Raw genomic sequence first — 21,812 nt, 5'->3', positions numbered from 1 at the left:
TGGGCTCAGTGAAGGAAATTCCGTGGGTGAGAGGTGGAAGTCATCCATCTCCTAACACACCGGCGTGACAGGGGAGCTTCAGGATGGGCAGCCATTTTTTCAACCTGTTCCTTGGAATTGTGTACTTCTGCATTAAACAACCGTTGCAACTGGCATTCAACCCCACATGCTTTACCCAATCACAAAGGCCATGCTGTGTGCAGCTTGTTGCAGGAGTGAGGGCTGTCTTCAAGATCTGTTGCTTTCCCAGTCACAGAAGGTATCTAACGGCTTGGGTTCGTCCCCGTGGGCTGGTGTGGTCTGCAAGGGTGAGGAGGCCCCTTCTTTGCAACTCGTTCCCTTCCGCTTTTTCACAGAGGGGCACTGACGTTTTCAATAGGCGTTCAAATTTAGTATGCCCAAATTGCCCTATTGTGAGGTAGTCGTTCAAGTGGCTTCTTTTTCTCTGCCTCAAACTTAGAAAAAAAAAAATAGTAGAAAAAAATTACTTTTAAAACAGAGGGTAAAATCATGGGAAGGCAATGAATATGCCTGTAAGTTTTCAGGCAGAAACTGGTTTCTCTTGGCAAGGTATTTTAAGCCTGGAAAAGGAACCAAGTACCATAAATGGAGGTGCTTGACATATCCTCAGCAACAGAATAATTGCTGGGCCAATCTAGAATTAATTGTGTGCTGTTTGAATTGAATGATCATTAATCCAGCAATATTTTGTAAGTTGTGAATAAATTGCCAGAAGAAATAATTTCATTCCAGTACGCTGCAGCACTTCAACTTTGATTAACATTTTAATTAGTAAGAGCCGACTGAATGGGAAGATGTTTAACTTGTGGCACACATTTGTAATTTTCCTTTTTTTAGAGGAAGTAACTGTCTCGAGTTGAAGAAAGAAACGGAAATTAAAATTCAGACACTAACATCAGATCACAAATCTAAGGTAAGCAACCAGCCAATTTTAACACATGCAACATCTGAAAGACAGATTTTTCAGACCCAAGTGGTAGTTAATTTTCTTGGAAGCATATGATTTTCAGCAATAATAACATGTTGAAAAGAATGGGAGTAATCGAGTGTCTAAAAGTGTTTCTTAAAAAAAAAATTTAAAAAGCAACATCAATTTCCTCCCCTTCTAAATATTTTTGAAGAAAGTGCCATACTCGTGCCTCATGAAACTAAACAGGTCATTTGTGTCAGTTCTAGCTAAACAAAGGGATGAATATATTCTGTGTGAAATTTGGATGCTAAATACTTTCTCAAAATACATACATAAAGAAGTTTCTTTTTCATTTTCCCACATTGTCACCATGGAAAACGCTTGCTTGACTGTCTCCTAGGGAAGGATTCCAAGTTGCTGTTGAACCAAGTGCCTTCTTATTTCTAATAATTTTTTTCTCCATTGCTTAGTTGCAATGTTTTCTCCGAGGTGCTGGAAAATAAAGGTGCTCTGAGACTCAGCCTCAGTTCACTTGAAAAAGCTGTTCTCAAGCCGTGTTTCACGGCTCACGTTGAGTTGCTTAGAGCTGCGTCCTCCACACTTGGCCGACTTCATATTTCCTTTGAACGTTCTATCTGCCACCTATTGACCTGCTCTCAAGTTTCTGAAAGATATCCAAGCTCGAGGGCAGCAGGTATGCTAGAAGAGACATCCGTGTACAAAATAATCTTGAGGGAGAAGGGTACAGGAGACTGACCACAGTACAGGAGAACTTTGAGACACATCTTTGAGACTAGAATAAGATCTTTTCCATCTTTTCTTCTGCTAATTTTATTCTTTGCTAATGTTATTTCCTGTGGAGAAGCTCTTGGTTTTCTAAACCAGGTTTCTGTCTTGTTGCTGTTGCTTGCTGCTTGTTGCTCCACCAAAGGTGTAGGAAAAGCCCCAGGAATAAAACCCAGTGTACTGTCTTACCTACCGATCTCCTCCATCTATGAAAAGTCTAGAGTGGTTTCCTTAAAGGCAACTTTGTTGACAACTTAAGAAAAAAGATAATTCATGCGTTTCTTACTGAAATAAACTCTCTGAGGAGCACTAGCTCCCAATGATCCAGACGTAAGCTCCAAAACTCATTTGAAGTTTTACTGTGTAGAAAAGTCTTTGCTGTGATCTCTGCTTCTCACCTGTGTCGTTCGCAGTCTGGAGTTAAGGGGTGTGATTTGTTCACAAGGGACACCCAAGTGTTCGTTAAGCTTGCAGATCCAGTACATGTGACTCATGTTTTCCCTTTCCACATTTGTATGCAGTTTCTGAGCTCTGTTCCTTTTAAAATCCTGCTTTCAAACTGGTTGCCTTCAATTTAATCCATACCTGGAAAACAGATTGATTTTCGTCCACTCCCTTGTCAGGTTTTAGGATGACATTTTCAAAGGAGACTTAAATGTAAGCTCCTTTGAAATGCCAAGCCTCTGTGTTGGATAATTCCCGAAGAACTCCTCCGCAAGTCGTCTGCCTCTGTGGTTTTCTCTAGGTCAGTGATTTTCAATATCTTGCTCACTGTGGCTCCATCAAAATTGTCCAGATTTTAGTATTCTCACAGACTTCTTTTGTTTCAATTGCTGTGTGGGGGCCCTTGAATTATTCCTGGAGATCATTCAAAGGTTTACAAGCAACAGGTTGGAAAACAGTGTTCAAGACCGTAGGGAAATTAACTTTTCTTCTAGATGAAGGTGGCTGCAATTAAATTAGATTACATTCTGAGATGCTGAATGCATTACACTGATACAGTGGGAGTTTGATTAATTAACAGTTGTTCAGCATTTCTCAGCATTTGGCCCACTAATTTTGATATCAGGTTGTACCATAATTCAGCTTTAATTACAGCTTATGTCCTCCAGTGCAGCTGCGTGTCACAATGTGCACGTGCACTTCTAGCACCAGAGACCTTTTCATTTACAAAAGTCTTCCCGTCATGAGGAAACATCCAGCCCAAGTTTGGCATAAAATATTTAAATTAGATCTGAATGTCCCGATGTGTACTTCACACAAAATTAACCTAGCAGATGCAAATTACTCCCCTGCATTAGAAAAGTAGGTCCCAATTTCAAGCAGGCAGAGGATGAAAAGAAAAAAAAGAAAAAAAAAAAGAAAAAAAAGGAAAGATCACTTCAAAGATTCTTCCTGCTTGAACTTAGTGACTAAACAAACATCTTGCATATATGCTGCGCAAAAGAAAGTTCCTTATCAAGATTTTAATTAGTCTCTCAGGCCCAGTGTAGGAACAGATGAAAGGACAGGGTTGCAAACACAGGCTGTAGAACAGGAAAGAGAGAAGTTAGCTAATGGTATTTTTTCTTTTCCTTTTGGATAAGCAACACTACCTTCACAGTGAAAAGTAGGACAGGAGCACAGCCCACTGCAAATGAAGCAGTCATTTTAACTAGGATGCTATAATAAATTGGAGTAAAGCAGGGATGTATATTGAATTTACTACATTTGAACTTTGAAGTGAATCGCAGATCTGCAGCAAAATTGGATTTCAGATGATTTAATGGTCTCGAGTTCTGAGGTCGTCTGGATCTGAGTCAAATTGGGTGTTTCAAGTCTTGTAACTGGTGTTTGGCAAATCCCTTGCATCCTTCTCTTCAGGTTATATCTTGCTCTACCTGAAATGAGACTTCAATATTTAAAAAAAAGAAATCTTTCCTTTCTCTCCCACCCCTAGAGAAGAACTTGTTTTAGGGGGAGCTGGACCTGCATCTCAGACTGCATGCTGATTTTGAAATTAGTAGCCCATCACTAGCACATCTGTGCAGCAACACGGGCGGGTTTTTTATGATTCTTATTTCCTGTCTTCTCAGATTACATCCTGTCCTGCTTACGTCTCCTTGCAGGTTTTGTCTTTGGCATTTGGAATCCATGATCCTTATGGGTCCCCTTCAACCTGAGACATTCTCTGATTCTTTGGTGTCAGTGTACCTGAGATATAGGATTCCTGCGTTCGCGTTCCTCTGTAGTGTATAACACTAACAACTTTAAAACAGTTCTCTCATTATTCATTTGCAATGGGCCCTTGAGTCTTTGTTTCTCTGCATTTTTCTGGGCTTTGTAAATGTTCTTTGCGCTTAAGTCACAAAATACTTGCTTTCACCGTGGCTTCCACTATTTATACACTTATTTCTTCCACTATTTTATTAAGTCACGATTCTTTTTTTTTTTTTTAATGCAAAGATTGTTTTGCATTTTTTCTGCAGCATAAGGAGGCTCTAAGGAAAAGCGAACTCTTTTTTTGTTTACTGGAGTGCCTTGCCTGTCCTTCTAGGGCAATGTAAAATGCTCTTACTGTGACCAGAAATCAGATCTCGTAGGGTAATATCCCCTGCGCCTTCTAATCCTTTAAATTAGTCTGAAACCCAGTCCTAAGGGGCAGGAAGAGTCAAACAGCAGCAAGCGGTGGAGGAGAATACTTGGCCAGCTCTGTCATAGGTCCCACTACAATTTTACTGATGTTTGAGAGGAGGCAGGGCCCAGCCAGAGCATTTTGTGCAGGAAGGCAATTTGAATCACAAAGCTGTGTAAGGAACCATGGGCCAAGATGTGTGGCCCACAGGTGGGATTTGCTGCTGGCTCTGCCTGCTTCCTGGGTCACATAATAGCACTTGTCTTTTTTAAAATATTAATGCTTTCTCACGTTGTGACCATAGAAGTTTTCTGAGTATGTGGTCCCTCTTCTGCTGAGGTCCCAATTACACCCAGTTACTCGGCACTTTGGATCTACCTGTACCTTTTTTTCTCCAAATTGTGGATGGAGCTGACTCCCATCGGGAAACTCTGCATTGAACATAAATGAATAAATAAGGAATGGTTTTTCCCAAGAACTTCAGCCATGACTGACTTTTAGCTCCCATGAAGTCCACTCTAGGTCTCCCTGGGGGTTGATAAGCCAAGTGAGGTCGCTATTGAGAGGAGATTCATTGCAACCTGAGCGGCTAGTTGCTTGAGGCCCTGTAGGTAGAAGAGAGGCATCTCCAGGCAGTGTTTAGGCGGGATGAATCCTGCTTAGAAACTGCTCGCCTTTTTCGCATTGGCAATACAAGGAGCTTGGACTAAACTTAGTCCTACCTTAAGTGCTGTAGGTGGGTGCCAGAGGTGAGCTGGAGTGTCTGCCCCTCAGCCTTTCGAAAACTCCATCTGAAAAGCCGTGTCTCTTCCTTACCAACATCCAAGCGTTTATTTTGACCCACTTTAAAACTGAATCCTCATGTTTTTCTGGCTCTGAAAGCAGCACTGCCTTATGAACATCTTATTAAAGATACTACTCCCACTAACGGCTCTGCATCCTTCGGTGTATTTATCACTTCGTAGCTGATAGGCTCCGGCTTAGTCGTACACTTACCCACATGCACAAAAATAAGCACGGCTCATTTTGCTGGAGGTGCGCACGCTCTTAAACACCCCGATGAATTAGGGCTGTATTAGTTATACCAATCGCCTGCCTCAAAATGCTTTTGGGGTTTTTTTGACAGCTGCAGAGAACTCCAGGTAGCTCTCTGTCACCTGCGTCTGCCTCCACTCCTGTCTGTTTCAAGTTGGGCCATTATTGAACTACAGTTAAATGCAAGTCTGGCTTTCAGGTAGTGGTAGCCACCCTGATCTTTTAAAAAATTACTTCTTTTTTTTTTTCATTAGGAGTCCAGCTTTAGTACACAACACGAGCTTTCTGTAGTAGGGCTTTCAGAGGAGCCTCTCCAGGGCAGAATGGAGACTGGGGCCGCGAAGGTCCCCTCTTCTGTCACCACCACCAGTGTGCGGGAGAGTCTGTTCTGCGTTACGCAGAGCCCACGGGTGGGCCCACACCTGACACACTGGCATCGGTCTCGCACTTTCTGAGCAACATGGTGGCAATTTTTGGTTTGAACAAGAAGGTTTAGCTTTCATAGAAGATGACCCAGATGCTGTTACCATAGTAGCAGCTGAAATGACTACCTGAAAATAGGTTTATTGAGAGGCATATTTTGTACACCATTTATGGAAAAGTAGGATAGCTTGGCAAAATACCCACAGATAATTATTAAAGGATAATAAAATATATCTTTCTATTAGCTTCTTTTCTAAATCGTTGAGTGCAATATATTCTTATAATAACAATTCTGGTGATTTAGACTTCTTCATATTGTCTCTTGGGAACTTTCCAAAACTTTAATCTCATTATTCTTGTGAGTCTTGGGAGATAAGCAAGAGAAGAATACTTGTCAGATTCCCCGCTGACTTAATGAATATAAAACAAAGATATGTAGCCCATCTTCAGATTCAGGTTGTATTAAATACAGGATTTCTCTGTAAACTGACTGTGTTTGTAAAACTGTCTCCACAAAATCAAAGACTGTATTTAAGCCTTCAGAGAAATCCAGCTCGCTACGTTTTTTCCATTGTTAATTTCAATACTTTTAAAATATATATTATTTTTTTTTCTTGGCAACCAAAAATGTGAAACTCTTTTATTATGAACTCAGTCTTAGCGAAGGTTTTAAAATAAGAGTAGTACAGTCAAGAGCATAAACACAGCCAATTTATTCAAGGCACTTTAGATAATAGAGTCCTGACAGTAGGGGTTGTTTTACATCTGTTTTTGTCATACGCTGTGGTGTCCTCGCTGGCTTTTCTTACTCTGTGAAGGAACTTCATTTGAGTGACTTCATTTGTCACAATTTAGCTGCATTCTGTATAATCTTTTTTTATGATCGTCTTTACTCCATCTTCATCAGCAGTATTAGCTGACCTCCTAGCCTAGCCAAAAACCTCTAGCAAAGCTGCTGTTATTTCTGTACAGGTCAAAGAGATTGTGGCCCAGCACACTAAGGAGTGGTCTGAGATGATCAACACGCACAGTGCCGAAGAGCAAGAGATCCGTGATTTACACTTGAACCAACAGTGTGAACTACTGAAAAAACTGCTGATTAACGCGCATGAACAACAAACCCAGCAGCTAAAATTTTCACATGACAGGTGAGCCGGGCAGTGCTACCTGATAGTGAGGGTTGCTTTATGTCTGCTTTCTGTAATGTTTTAGTTTCTTGTGTTGATGGCTCCTGTACTGCTGTCAAAGATATTGGGTTGTATGCGTGCTGGAAGTAAAAGAAGTGATCACAGAAGGTCTAGATGGATGCAGGAATGGGCTAATTACCTGGTTTAGATTATCTGAACTTCATTAAAGGCAGCAGATGCGATGAAGTGGTGGTAGTTTGCACCAACTGTGGATGCTTAGACTTTACCCAAAACTTCAATTCAGAGGCTGGAAACTGAGAAGTATCAAATACAGAAATATCCTTTGGAGTTGCCAGCAGTTTTGGACGCATGCGTTTATAGCATCGATGATGATAAGAAAGATCCATGAAAAGTAAGATCATAAAAACAACGGGTAGCAGGATAAGCTACATTAGGCTGACGAATTATCTTCCTACAATATCCTGTTGTAATCGCTGGGTGTACGGAAGATATTGCATGACACTACTGTCTAGTTGCTTTTGTAATTGACCATTCTGCCCATTTGAAATTAAATAAAATTAATTTCAACACATCATATCCACAGTGTTAAAAATGGCAGTAAGTAGAGGACTACTTTTTTATGCTATGATCTGTTATGCAAAGCAGCCTAAAAGCATATGAATGCAAAATGTGTGTACGTACATACATATATTCATATGTCATTGTCTTCAGCACCTTTCACATAAAAAGCATGGGCAAAAAGGAATAAATAAATCACATTGGAAGAAGGAATTGAAATTATTTTTTTTAAATTCCTGAGTGAAAAAACAGCTTATCTTTGCATCCGAGAGAACACCTGCTGGGACCAGCAAGCTTTCCGTCCAACAGAGAATTGTCCCAGCAAAAGGCTTTTAGTGAGCTCATCTTTATGTTAATCTCTGTGTTAACCCGTGTGTTCAAGCTGTCCTGCAATAAATAACCATGCAAAAATGAAGTCCAAAAATTGTTAAATTGTAATACAAATGCATCGTTCAAAAGATACTGGCCAGAGGAAGGTGCAGCCCTTGGTTCTGTATCTCTAAATCACACCTGACTGCATCAGCCCAGGGAAATCCCATCACTTTGTTTTTAAGAGTCCCGTTTTCTGTCCTATTTGAAATTCATTGCAGTGCTTAGAAGATAATTTACTAATGTGTAGCCTGTTTGTGGAATAAGACTTTTTTCCCCTCATCTTTTTTTAAAGTAAGTTTCTGTACGTATTTTGTTATTCTTTTAACTTTGCTAAAGGCTGTCATTATAGGCAGCTATTATATCTACAGTAGGACGAGGTTTGGTTTGGGGGGGGGGGTTTAAGCTTTTTTCTCATAGTTTTTGTCTTTGGGTTTGGAGTTTCTGTATCTCTACATTGTTTAAACAGCCCTATATCGTTTCTTGTAAATGGTTCTTATACTTTTATTAATGGATCTTGCTCCTTATTAGAAATCATTTGTGTTCAGTCCATGTATTGTTCTATTTTCAGGCCTCAAAATCTACATCCTGATAAATACTGAGAACCATTACTTCTCAGCTGTGCTGGGAGTAGCAACCTTCAAAATTCTTTCTGCTTTATTAATTGCAATTAGTGTGTTTCTGCTTATTTGGGAATTTGTGTGTAACTCCCAAATGTGCAGACTGGGGACTTTGCTGCTTGCAACAAATTTAAGACTGTGTCTGAATCTATGAATATTTCAGAAGCATTTGGAACGTGAAATATTGAAGTGTGAATCATAATGCCGCAAAGGGACTTTACACTTAATCATTTGTAAAATTTTAATAGAATATATTGGGTATAGGAACATGTATGCATTTATGTGTATAGGTGTGCGTACTAGCCAAGAGAGAAGTCGAGTAACCGTAGGAAAAGAAGGCTCTATCTGAGAGCAGCGTGGGAGGTGGGCGATGCTCTCAGCATGCCGTTCTCGCCGCTTCCCTCCCCGTGAGCTGCGGTAATGAGTTAGCTATCACAACAGAGGACACAGGGGTAGCAGCGAAGAGCAGGAATCTAAAGTGATGCGGTTGTCTGCTGTAGGGTAGATACTTTCCCTCCGTGTGCAGTACAAAGCGCAATTACAGTTTGTACATTGAGCTCATTTAAAAACAAAGCAGAAGGCAGCAGATACTACTAAAAATCAGCAGCTTATTGAACTCCAGGGGTGCTGTGCCCCCTGCCACCCCAGACTGGGTTAGCTTGACTGACTTGGATGTGGTGAGCTTGCAGCATTGCAGAAACTGGGGACGTGAAGCTGTTAGTCGCAAGCATTACGTGCTCCAGAGGAAATAACATGAGACAGAAAGAAAAAATCATGTGTGCTTCGTTTGGGTTTTTTTAATACAAGAGATTTCCAGTCATTCAAACAACACTGGTGACAAAAAATAATGTCATCTTTAATGTCATCTAAATATATGTATGAATTCCAAGGATAGATTTACATGCTTAAAGTTAAGTATCCCTTTAAAAGACACATTTGTATACATTTCAGAGTTGCGGTCAGTATGACGCCGTAGGAAATCAGCAGTTAAATCTTGCAGTTCATGGGCCGCATTTTTCAGAATCCTTTTTTTCTCTACCATCCTCCCATATCTGCTTCTTCCAGTTAGCTCTGGCTACAGGCATCGCTTGTGAGCGGGAGGCAGGGATTTCTCTCCTGGGGGTGCAGCACCGCCAGCCAGGGCAGCAGGGGCTGGACTCGAGACTCGACGTGAAGCCCCTCGCCAGGCAGTTGAGAAGCGAAGTGACACTAGAACTTTGGCCCCATCTTTGGGAAGCCCCATTTTAGAAGCAAGGAGTTGACCCTACAAGTGCTTCTTGGTGATTTTTTTTTTTTTTTTTTTAAATGGAAGATAAGATTTTCCATTTCTCCTGTTAGTAGTACTTTTTATTTCTTGCAAGCAGTGAAAACCCAACACACCCAGAAAGACCCATCGGCAGTGCAACTGGGAGCTAGATTATAGTTTGCAGAATAGAAAAACAGTTGCATATAGATGTGTTGGCTCTTCCAGCTGTATCCATGGCCAAAGTCTCATTTTGAAATCATCGGTGAGGCACAGTAGTCCTCTAATCCTCTTAACTTCTTTCACTCTAAAATTATATCTGATGCAAATAAGCTAAATCAATTTGAACACCTACAGTTAACTTTTTCCATATCCTTGAGTACAGTAATAAAAATAAATTATTTCAATCCTGCTCTTTAGATGGTGTGCTGGAAAATTACTTCCAATTCAGTGTAGAAAATAAAAGCTTTTATTTGGCGAAAGGGCTGTTGGAATGAAATGTGCTCTCGACACAACACTTTTTGGAACCTGATCTAATTTTTGCTGGGATACCACTGCTTTTAAATATGCATTCAGGAAATGTTTTGCCTTCTGAACTCTTGGAGGAAAAAAAGGCATTGCATTTCTCTAATAAAAATTTTAAACTGTGGAAAATGTAAGTCATGGAATAAAGTTTCCTTGTACTACTTAATGATTAATGTCTTTTAGAGATGAAAGAAAGCTAAAAAAGATTCAGTGACAACACTTCATTAAATTAAGCACTCTGTTATGTGTCCCACCCCTCCTCTTCTGTGCATACAAAATACTTAGAATTTGGAGTTAAGAAGTACAATAGTTGTTTAGCGCTCTACTTAGGATTATGTCCAGCAAAAGAGACTAAGGCACTGCCTTGGCTTGCAACGGGTAACGTTTTGATGCTTATGCACTACTGGGGGCTTTACAATCTATTATTTGCTGCCTAATTTCCATATATAATTCCTGTCTAAATAAAGACTGAAGATCGGGAGCTGCAAGCGCTGGAATGCTAAGCAGGCAGACAGCAAGAGCTAGCCTTTGGGGATGGCCTTTTTGGAGCTCGGCTGGCATACCCGCAATGATGAAAAGCCCTTCTCCTCACTCACAATTCATAAGCTGTTTCTGAAAGTCAGCATCTGTGCTGTTAACTCCCAACAAAGAATCACAATCTCTTTGTCTTTTCAAAACAATGCGATATTTCTTTACTTAGTTGCTGTTTTTTCTACTACGCTGGGCTGAAACAGTGAAGAGGTTTTCCACCTGCCGAGTCAAACCACACCACTCAGGTCATTACCCCTGGAAGATGGTTGCCACCCTCCTGTTAAAGCTGTCTTGTTCCACACAAAAGGCTACAAGGTTTACGGGGCCAGAAGGAGAAACCGAACACGAGTCTGACCATGGTCTAAACCGCAGGGCTCTCTTCAGGCCCAAAGTAGAAGTCTTGAAAGGAAGTCTGTCAGCTCGTACCAAAACTACCAAATATTATTACTACTCATATTGCAGTCATGTTCTAAGTGCAGGATTTGTAAATTTTTTATGCAGTCTTAAAAGCCGAATTGCGTTTTGTAAATGGCTGATTGTAGCTCATACTCAAACAACTCGTATATACTAGTGAGATAAGATAGTATTTAATACCCTTTTATAACATGAAGCGCTTTAAACTGATCTTTCAGATGATATTCTCTGGAACAAATAGAGATTTCTGAATCCTTGCTCAAATTCTGTGAAGGTCTACCCAAAGGACGGCAATTTTCGTGTGGCTTGTTCTTTCCTCTTCTGTAAAGTTCAAGGACAAAATTAACCACCGCGTAGGGTAATATCAGGAAAACAGCCTCAATAACAATTGTGTCTTAGGCATTAATGACTTTGTTTGGTTTTGCCTAGGGAAAGCAAGGAAATGCGTGCCAACCAGGCTAAAATTTCCATGGAGAACAGCAAAGCCATAAGCCAAGACAAATCTATCAAAAATAAAGCTGAAAGAGAGAGGTAAGTATCAGATCTCCCTTCTTGAGAAGGGAAGAATGCTGTCAAAGAAAGGCTGACAGGTGAACTCGTGGATTAATTCTATTAAAACTATAAAAAACTATTAAAAAAATTATGTATGAAAGCAACGTCTAATGATGGTGTCGAATATATTTTAGATGACCATTTTACGAAAAATGTTGCTTTTCTCGTATTTATCCTTTTAATAAATGTGATTTCCTGGTTCCAGCAGGGATAGGGTTAATTTTTACAAGGAGCTGGGCTGGGACACAGCCTTACCCAAACTAGCCAAAGGGGCATTTGATACCATGTGACATTATATATGCTCCCTATATATCTGGGGGAGCTGGCGGGGGGGCAGCAGTGCCTGCTTGGGAGCAGGCTGGGGCTTTTCCAGGTTCCCAATCGTGTTTTGTATATTCCTTTGTCGGTATTATTGTTATTGTTTTCCCCTTTCCTTTGCTGTTCTGTTCAAGTGCCTTTATCGCATCCCGTGAGTTTGGCCTTTTTCCTTCCAGTTCTCCCCCCGTCCCGCCGCTGGCGCGGGAGTAAGTGAATGACTTCATGGTTCTTTGTTGCTGGCCGGGGCTAAACCACGATACCTGGTCAGGGAAGGAGGTTCTTAATTTTATACTCCTCAGCTATCACTGACTGCTCTAGGTCTAATCACACTATTAAATCAAAACACAACTTTTTGCTGTTGCTTTTTAAATCAAATTAGGGCTCTACTGGAAAGGAAGGCTGAGGTTTGGTTCTAGCTGGAGGTAGAATAACTGGAGAGGCATCATCACTAAAAACACAGAAGGTGGGGCCAGTGAAAGGCTTTCTCCCTCATCTACTGATAGCAGGGAGGAGAGGTGGAACAGAAGGAGAGAGTGCTGAAAGGGATGATAATCAGCAGAGAGGGTGATGGACGATAGGAGTGAAGAAGCGGGAGGAGTACTCCACCACGGCACGCATGTTGCTTCTCCACTTCTGAACTGAACTGCAGCTCTCTCCCTCGTTATGGGCTGGCATTGGTGACCCGGCCACTTTTTGAAGGACTGATCTACATTATAGCTATTTGAAGCTTCTTCTATTTATCCTAAAAGTTTCCAAATAGATAAAAGCAGAATCTACACGACGATGTCTCATAAGCCTTCAGGGTTTCCCCTTCACTTTGAGCTTGCCATCTGGCTCGTTCTTCCCTCTTTTACATTCCCTCCTTGGCACTGGGCTATTTTGGTCAAGAGGCTTGAACTTGTTCCCACTGAACTAAGTCCCCTGAGTGTTACAGCTCATCAGGAGGATGAGTTGTTGGAGCCCTTGGTGACAGTTAATGCACAGCCCCCACTAACGACTCTGATTGAAATCTGTTCCCGGGTTTGAAAGCAGTCCTGAGTTCAGTTCTGGTTTTCAGGCTTTGCAATTAGTCTGATTCAGCTCTTTGAACTATTTTTGGTATATTCCATGATGGAAATCTTAGGAAGAAACACTTTGCAGTTAGGTATTTTGTGCAAATATTATTTGTATACTTATCTTTTTTTCTTAAATAACAGCTTTAAGGACCTTACAGCATCGGCAAGCTGTAACTTTACTTGTGACGATCAGATGATTTTCCTGTTACTCCTGTTAAGAGATGCAGCACATTTTATATAGCAAAATAAACCGAGAGCGGAGTGCAGTAAAGGATACACAAATGAATTCAACTTTTTTTTTGAAGTTCTGTCTACCCCTTTTGGGTAAGGGAAGAAGCAAACTTCATTCACAACGGTCTTCGTCGTTTTTTTCCGAGTCTTCAATCATACTGTCCATGTACTTGGAAACCTTTAAGTGTACGGGTGCATAGGCAGAGGAGCGTACAATTTCCCATTAGTCCCACGTGGTACAGATAATCAGAAACCAAAATATACCCTGTGAGTTTGTGATTTTTGAGCTTTGAGGTTTCTTTTTTTCCAATGAATCTTCATGGACAACGTTTGCATTTTTTTAGGCGAGTCAGAGAACTGAACAGCAGCAACACAAAAAAGTTCCTGGAAGAGAGAAAAAGGGTAACTATAACCTTGACAAAGTCACTGGGCACTACTTCTGGATATTCATTTTCATTTCTCTGTGTTGAGAATCCAACTCCAGTAAACAAACACATGCTTGTCCTTGCTTTGTTCCACATGCTTGTAGTGTAAAAGATGCGGCATCTATATGAGGAAGCTATTTTAAATTAACAAAATTACAATGCATTGCAATGTATGAATTTTATGTAATATATATCATATATGTAATACGTATAATATAAATATTATATTAATAGCTCTTGTTAAGAGTGAGTGATACAGTAGGCCTCCTGTGATGTTTCGTGCCATCCAAGTGGGACATATGTATGTGTTTCAAGTAAGTTTTTAAATTTTGCTTGTTAATAATGTGTTAACATTTCTCACCCGTTGTTTTCTCTTGCTTACAGCTGGCAATGAAGCAGTCGAAGGAAATGGATCAGTTGAAAAAAGTCCAACTCGAGCATTTAGAAGTCTTGGAGAAGCAGAATGAGCAGGTATCTTATTTTAAAGGTTTAAAAGAAAAGTGAGCTAGTGAAAACAGTAACCAGAATCAGGCTGAGTAGAATGCTTCTAAATGTAAGTCATTACTGAACTTGGGAAAATTACCTTGTTTGTGGTCACTCACCTACTTGGGGAGTTAAAATGAAGAGGTGAGGTGACTTAAATAATGACGCAGAACCAGATTTGTGAAAGCTAGACTGCTTCGCCAGAGTCTGGTCTCTTCAGCTGTTCAGCCGTGTTGATACTCGTTAGCTAGATATGACAGGCATAAAAGGCCCAGCATATCCATTTTAATTACTCCCCAAAAGTATCTCAAGCAAATCTGTTTATCTCTTTCCTTCATTTTGGAACTTACATTTCTAGTGCTGATTGGAAAATAGAGATGAAACGTGCACAGAGCATCTCTGGACTCTAAGAGACAGTTAGTTTGGACTGAATTCTAGAGATGTATAGTAGCACGGGGAGTTTTATCTGTACTAGTACACCCTTTCCTAATTAAAATACCTTTTATTTTCCGCCAGTTTGTAAGCTCTTCTTTTTTTTTTTTTTTTTTTTTTTTGCTTTAATTGAAAAACTACTTGGCAAGAAAGGAAAATTCTAATCTTATTTCTGGTAGAAGCAACGCTATGTTCTGCGCAGTTCCCTTGGTTGAGTCAGCAGAGCTGTAGTAATCGCACGGACTTGCAGTACCGCGCTTAAACAAATGTAAACTGCAAGGGGAATATACCCTGCAAGTCGGTGAGATGAGAGAGCAGGGGTGCATTTAATACCCATCACTTTCAAGGGTTATATACGTCTTTGTTATTAAATGTGCAGAACTGGAACACTCGGGCAGACGTTATAGTCTGAATTAAAGCCATCTTGCAGAGCGGGAGGGAAGAGAAGAGTACATGCAAATCAAGTATTTCCACTGTCAGGAGAGAGTCCTCCAGCCCCAAAAGCTGCAGCCCGGTTAACTTCTAGGGGGGGTGACAGCGTGTAGGATCGTAGGCAGCTGCTACCGCCGAGCCCCAGCCACCATGGCGCTGTCTTCTGATTGCTCCACCTCCCTTCTGAACAACAACCAGATTCCTGGTCTGTTCCCCGTCCCACCCCGAGTTTCTGCAGATGCTGTCTCTAACATCCAGCGTGAAGGGATCAGTCAGTCTGCTCCTGAGCAGCATCTGCACACGGTCGGAAGGCGGGGGAGGCAGGCAGCTGGGCCACAGGGGGTCTGAGGCATCACTGTAGAGAGCATGGGAGAGAACTCCCCGTAAACTCTGCCAGTCGACAAAAAATGATGGGCTTGATCCAGAGATAGGTGTTATCGGCGGTTTCTTTCCATTGGCTTCAGGGAGCTTCGGATGCAGTTTTTAAAAACATAAGGACAAGAGGGAATTATTATAGTTGTGCTTTTAACTACAACGCGACAAACACGTTACGTATAAGGGAGGGAGGTTGCTGGGAAATAAGCGTGAGTCATTGAGAGAGTCACCTCTTTCAGCAATTAGACACTTCCCTCGGCTGGGGTTACAGCTTCCGCTGCTGAGGGATGGCAACAGCCGACATGAGCTTGCTCATACTCCATTTCAGCGCAGAGATGAAGCCAGCTTAAATCATCAGTGATTAAATGGAGTAAGATCATTCACATGCTGGTTACCACTGTTGTGTGGGCAAGTGGTGGTCTCCACCGCAGAGGTAGTCCTTAACAGCTTTTCAACTCGCTCTGATTTGATCCATCAGAGAATATATTTCCACACCTGCTGTTTCGACCACTTCCTTTTAGCCCCACAAGTGCACCAGTGCAAACCCCCAGCTGGGTCTGGTTTCGGTGTTATGCACATTGATATATGAAAGCCAGTTGGATCAAGATAAAGGTGGTATTTGTTTAATGAGAATTTTAAAGCGTGATTTTTTTTTTTCCCCCGATCAAGCAAGAGAAGAAATTTTTCATACGAATATACAATGTAGAAAAGTAGAATGATGGGTGGAAACAGCCTTCAATACGAACTGTTATGAATTTAAATTTGTTTTGTTTTATGTATGTTTTTCTTGCATTAATTTTTCAATCTCACTTCAGTTTTCATTCATTTAATTTGCTTCTTGTTGTATTTATTACTCAATTTTGACATTATTATTTTTGTACAAACAGCTTTTGAAATCCTGTCATGCAGTGTCTCAAACACAAGGTAGGATGGACGTATAATAAGCAAACTATTATTTCAGTGTGCTTTCCTTCTAAATTAAACCATTATCTTTGGAGCCCTCCTTGTAAATGCAACCATTGGGAAGTACCGTTGACATAGCGAACACGATGTTAATCCTGTTTGCACACGGAGATTTGAGCCTGACACGATATTAAGAGTATTTTGTGCTTTAGCACCCCCCATTCAGATGCATACGAGCAGTGATGTGCAGAGGAAATGTTTAGAGATTGACTTGTATCGTACGTTACCTGTCGTTACTGAAAGATACGCTTAGAGTTCTAAACTGTGTCTGTGAGAAGTGTCTGTTGATCTGTGTGGTGGGTTGACCCTGGCTGGATACCAGGTGCCCACCAAAGCTGCTCTATCACTCCCCCTCCTCAGCTGGAGCGGGGGGAGAAAGTGTAATGGAAGGCTTGGGGGTCAAGATAAGGACAGGGAGAGATCCCTCACCAGTTACTGTCATGGGCAAAACAGACTCGACTTGGGGGGAAAAAATAGTTTAATTTATTGCCAATCAAATCAGAGGAGGATAATGAGAAAGAAAACCAAACGCAGCATCTCACAGAAGCCACCCCTGTAGCCCCCCCCCGCTACCAAAACTTCGCCACACAAACCTGATACAATCTAAGAAAACTATTTTAGTGTTAACGCGCATGTGATTAACGGCTAATGCTGATAGACAGACAAAGAGTATCCACATATGGTAATAAACTAAGTAATTCCACACTAAGAATAGCGAGATATAGAACAGATTGCTAGAAATTCTAGGCTCTAAAGAAGAGAGGCTTCCAGCCTCTTTAAAATTCACTTCAAAATCCAACCCGTTACAAGGTATGGCAATTATATTTACCATGTGGCTGTACTGCTGTGGCTTCCTAAGTAATTGTTACTCTCAAGAAACGTCTGTTAACCCTTGTCTTACCAGGGGAAATAGTTGTGTTAGGCTTGAACATCCCGTTGAACAGTATTGCCTGATCCAAATTATTTTCTTGAATTGATAGCGTGCTTGTATCTTGCACCACTGAGTCTGACAGCACCCGCTTTAACAACATTTATTTATAGATATATAATGAGGAAAAAAAGCATTCGTTAGGCGAGGGGGGAAAAAAAATGTTCTTTTACTGTATGTGGTTCTTAGCCTGTCGTAGATCTCTCTAGATAGCAAGCATTTTGAAAGCAGAGGCCACATGCTTCATGAATTCACGGTAGTTTCCACGCTGCTTTCCAGAAGGCTCCTCTTCAAGTGTGGTGGTGGCGTGCTCACGTCAGAAAGCGGTCTCTGAGCCAGCCTGGGACTGGCAAAACTGGGCGTCCTGGTCCTGTGCCAGTCTGTTCTTTGAAACCAAGTTATCGGTAAAATAATTCAGTACGCCATATAATGGCATGCAGAATATTTATAGGACACTATGTGCTGGTAGTGTTAAGTCACAAGCTTAAAACGTGAAATGTGTGAGTCTCTAGGAAACAAACACAGGGAGGGATTTCTTTAATCTGGAATTTCATTTCACACACAGGCAAAATCCAGCCAACATTTCAGAAGAGGTTGTACATATTGATTTATTTATTATGTTTCCATATTTTCATGTTAAAATTATTTCTTCATTACTTTCAAGCTTTTAACTCATTTAAATGGAGAGTGTTGATTAATTTTTAATCATATTTATGACAGTTGCTTTGCTATTATCATAATTACTTTTTTCCCCAAGATGATGATGATGATGATTAGGAAAGTACAGGGCTAGATTTTTCAAGAAGGCACATATATCACATCTGCACGAACGCGCATTTACCTTGCAAAATGAATAGCTGTGCATCTCATTACTTTCGAGCTACATCTGCCCATTTTCGCATACGCAAATGTGTGTTTGCACATCCAGAATAGGTGACTCTTTAAGTAGGAGCTTATATAGCCCGTTTCCCTGTCTAAGCAACGTTTATGACTTTTTAAGGAACATAGTTGACGTAAATCAAGTCCAGTAACCGTTCTTCCCTGCACGATGGACACAAAGCAGTTACACCAAAGAAAATATTAGCTTGGTTTGCCTCTTCCTCAGCCTGTCCTGATCCTCCAGAGCTGGGTTGTAAAGCGAGATGGGTTAGCTTGCCCTCTGGGTCAACTTATTCGGAGTCTTTGGGGTTATAGATTTAAATAGCTTCCCCGATTGAGAGCCCTCAGAGGAAATGAAGAGATGGTGACTCCCAGTGCCTTTAAACTGCAGAGTTTCACACCAAAGTGCAGCTTCTCATCTGCAGTTGAGCCGCAGGAGGAGTAAGCGTGCGTGTGTGTGCGTCTGAGAGAGAGAGAGAGAAGGAGGGAGAGGGAGGGAATTGAAAAAGCTCTTTAAGCGGGGGATTCCCCGGCCAGTTGCTGTGTATATACAGTGCTTTAACTCTGCTTGCAAAGCCCGAGGCACGCAGCGTTTCTAGCGAGATCTGGCGTACATTCGCTGCTGAACTCTGCACAGTGCGTCTGGGTACAGCTTCAGGTGGGTTCAGTGTGTGTAATCCCACGGAGCACGTAGCCGTAGTCTAATCCTGAGCTGAAAAACAACGCGTCCGCCGTCGTAAGGTTCTCCTGGTCAGATGGAGACTATTTTAAAAAAAAAATACTATTTAAAAAATTATTACTTAAAAAATCTTGCCTACTGCAAGGAAAAATGTTACATTGATGGATTTTTGTCATTCGTTGTCTTTATGAAAGAAACCAGTCTAGATCATAGATGAACTCTCTAAACATTTCAGGAAGCACCACATCGCAGTGCTCACACGACAGCGGGGAAGCAGACGTTCCCAAAGACGTTTCCCATCAGGAGAAACATCCCAATTGGCATCTGCCCGATTTTCCTCCCCAGAATTGGAGCTTCTGCATTTTACCATACACTCCCTCAGCAAGTCAACCCATGAGTCTTGGAATAGGATCAAAAATATTTCCCCAGAATTAGTAGACATAAGAACTACATCTGATTTTGAAAAGCGAATGGCACTGGGGGGGGGGGCGGGGAGTGTGGAGTGTAAATGTAATTTTATTACATATATTTTCGCTGTGTTTTGCCTGTCTTTCACTCAGACACTATCGTGTAGAACACGTGTTTCATTTTGAACAAAAGGTCTACTGCAACGCTTCACGCGGTTGTTTTGGATTGCAGGCAAAGGAGATGCAGCAGATGGTGAAGCTGGAAGCAGAGATGGATCGCAGGCCAGCAACAGTGGTCTAAAGCCTCAACAAGCAAATTGAAGTTGGAGAACACAGCATCCTTAAAATGAAAGCAAAATAGTGTTGCTGAGGTTTAAAAGTGGGCTTTTTTTCTTCTTTTTTTTTGTTTTGTTTGTTTTTAGGGGGGGTTGGTTTTGTTTTTTGTTTTTAATGTATAAAGTGTAGCTACGGACCACCAAGTCTTAAGGTTTGCATTATTTTATTTTTTTTTTTAACACTGGGCACTGAATTTCCTTTGTTGGATTTCCATGATAAGAATTCCCTGTGTTCAGAAAAAACACTAATCGGAAGATGAAGACAGTTTTTAAACCCAGTCCTGTATCCCTTTCCGTATGTCAACAGGCAGCTCTGCCTGCGTCAGAATTACACAATCGGAGCCTTGAAACACAACAGGTATTTTTAACGTCATCTCAAATGGCAACAAAACTGTAGTCAGGTCGTGTTATTCACACCGTTTGTGTTCTCACGCGTGATAATATATTGTGGGGAACCCTCATGCTGCCAGATCCCGACAAGCAACAACTCGTCAAGACGCTCGGCACCTCACGCCATGGCGCCCACCCGGCTGGAGCCTCTGCCAAGTCACCCTGATAGTCAGTACAGTAAGGAGTTGTTCGGGCAATCTTAAATTATATTTCAAAGTATTTTTCAGGCAGCAGGCAGTTGAAAGTTAACTGCGTATAGTCAAACGTACAGTATGTACAAAGTCATCGGCCAAATTCATCCACCGTAACCGTAACTCCAGAGGATGCTTCTGCAGTCCAGTGGTGTCATTCACAAGTGCCATATCAACTCTATCACGTCTGAAAGAGGCCTGTAAAAGTGACTGCGATGGTTGGCGTGAGGGAAATACAGTGTATTTGTGCCAAAACTGATCAGTGCTCTAAGGAATTACGTATTAGGCACTTTAAGAGAAGTTTACATCCTACATCGCTTGTATAGAAATCGCATTTTGATCCTGTTGCTGCAGACCCCCCCAGATACTACAGTTCATTGTAACTTAACGATTGTTTAAATGGCTTTTGGCAAAAAGTTTGTAACTGTGAAAATGTAAAAAGTATTTATACACTTCGGAATCACAACATTGTAGAAAATCACATACTTGTTGCCACGTGATAAAGTTAGTCAACAGAAATGCTAAGAGTATGTTTGCATGTGATACAAATGCTATTAAGACTGTAATACCTATTATATGACCACAGTCGTTCTACTAGCTGGTAAATACTGAATAAATGTATGGCACAGAATCTTGTTTGATTAATTACAAAGACTTTTAGCATAACGAGGTCTCTATATATATGTGTGTATATTAATTACGTGGGCATTCTTGATACTTGTAGTAAAAGAAAAGTACATAACTAATTTAATTTTACACAAAAGTATTTATGCAGATTTTCAGAATTTCATATCAGGAATAACCTTTTTATGTCCATTAGATATAAAACCAATTTGCTAATGTGTTAATTTGCATGTTTTCCAGCGCTTGCTGTAGTTATATTGCAAAACAATGCATGTAAGCATTCCGCTTGGAATTTGTCCATGCTGCCAGTTCAAAGATGACTGCATGGAAAACCGGTAGTTTAGGACAAATCAGATTCCTGATTTCAATGTACTAAGCACCAATTACTTTGTTGTATATGCTTGTACAAACAAATTCTACATATTCCTATAAACAAGAGAAATGAAAAGAGATAATTATGTTATTGTCAGTCCTGAGATGAAACTTTCAACTTCTCTAATAAAAACCTTAAAAATTCAAACCCTTCACTTTTGACTGTAGTGAATTGGAGGGTGGGGGTATTATTGCTGGCGAATTTTTAGTACGTTGTATGTGCTGTAAAAATGTGCATAGTGTAAATATATTTCTATCACAGCTTATTTATTCAAAGGAGTCTTATTTCTTTTAAGCGCTAGGAGAACTGTGCAGCGTTGGTCCTCGCAGCACTACCCTGAGATGCAGCAACCCGAGTGCAGTGTAGCGGCACTACCTTGAGAATGCCACTGAGACAGAGGTCAGTGAAGTCTTTAGGTGTTTAAGGCAGGGTTTAAACAAGCGTGTGATGCCTATTCAGAATTCCCATTCTGACGCCTACGGAGGCACCTCCTGGTCCTTTACGATCCATGAGGTTTTAAAGCCAAGTTGTGTACTGGGAGCA

At 41.0% G+C, this 21,812-nt stretch overlaps 1 protein-coding gene across 7 annotated transcripts in view; it reads left to right on the top strand.

Annotated features, from left to right (window-relative positions):
• Positions 1-21,533, top strand: part of PLCB4 (phospholipase C beta 4) — a 206,245-nt gene extending 184,712 nt beyond the window's left edge. For 5 of the 7 annotated variants that reach the window (XM_074578483.1, XM_074578482.1, XM_074578484.1 and 2 more), the window contains 7 exons: positions 859-934; positions 6,762-6,937; positions 11,627-11,728; positions 13,698-13,755; positions 14,163-14,249; positions 16,388-16,424; positions 19,589-21,533. In XM_074578483.1, the coding sequence (XP_074434584.1) occupies positions 859-934; positions 6,762-6,937; positions 11,627-11,728; positions 13,698-13,755; positions 14,163-14,249; positions 16,388-16,424; positions 19,589-19,677 (625 nt within the window). In that variant the 3' untranslated portion in view covers positions 19,678-21,533. Of the gene's footprint in view, positions 1-858; positions 935-6,761; positions 6,938-11,626; positions 11,729-13,697; positions 13,756-14,162; positions 14,250-16,387; positions 16,425-19,588 lie in introns of those variants that run through there. The other 2 variants (XM_074578480.1, XM_074578485.1) reach the window with 2 other exon arrangements.
• Positions 21,534-21,812: the final 279 nt, after the last annotated feature.

Source organism: Larus michahellis, chromosome 3, assembly GCF_964199755.1.
Source record: "Larus michahellis chromosome 3, bLarMic1.1, whole genome shotgun sequence".
Classification (NCBI taxonomy): Eukaryota; Metazoa; Chordata; class Aves; order Charadriiformes; family Laridae; genus Larus; species Larus michahellis.
This window is presented reverse-complemented; position numbering and strand designations above follow the sequence as displayed.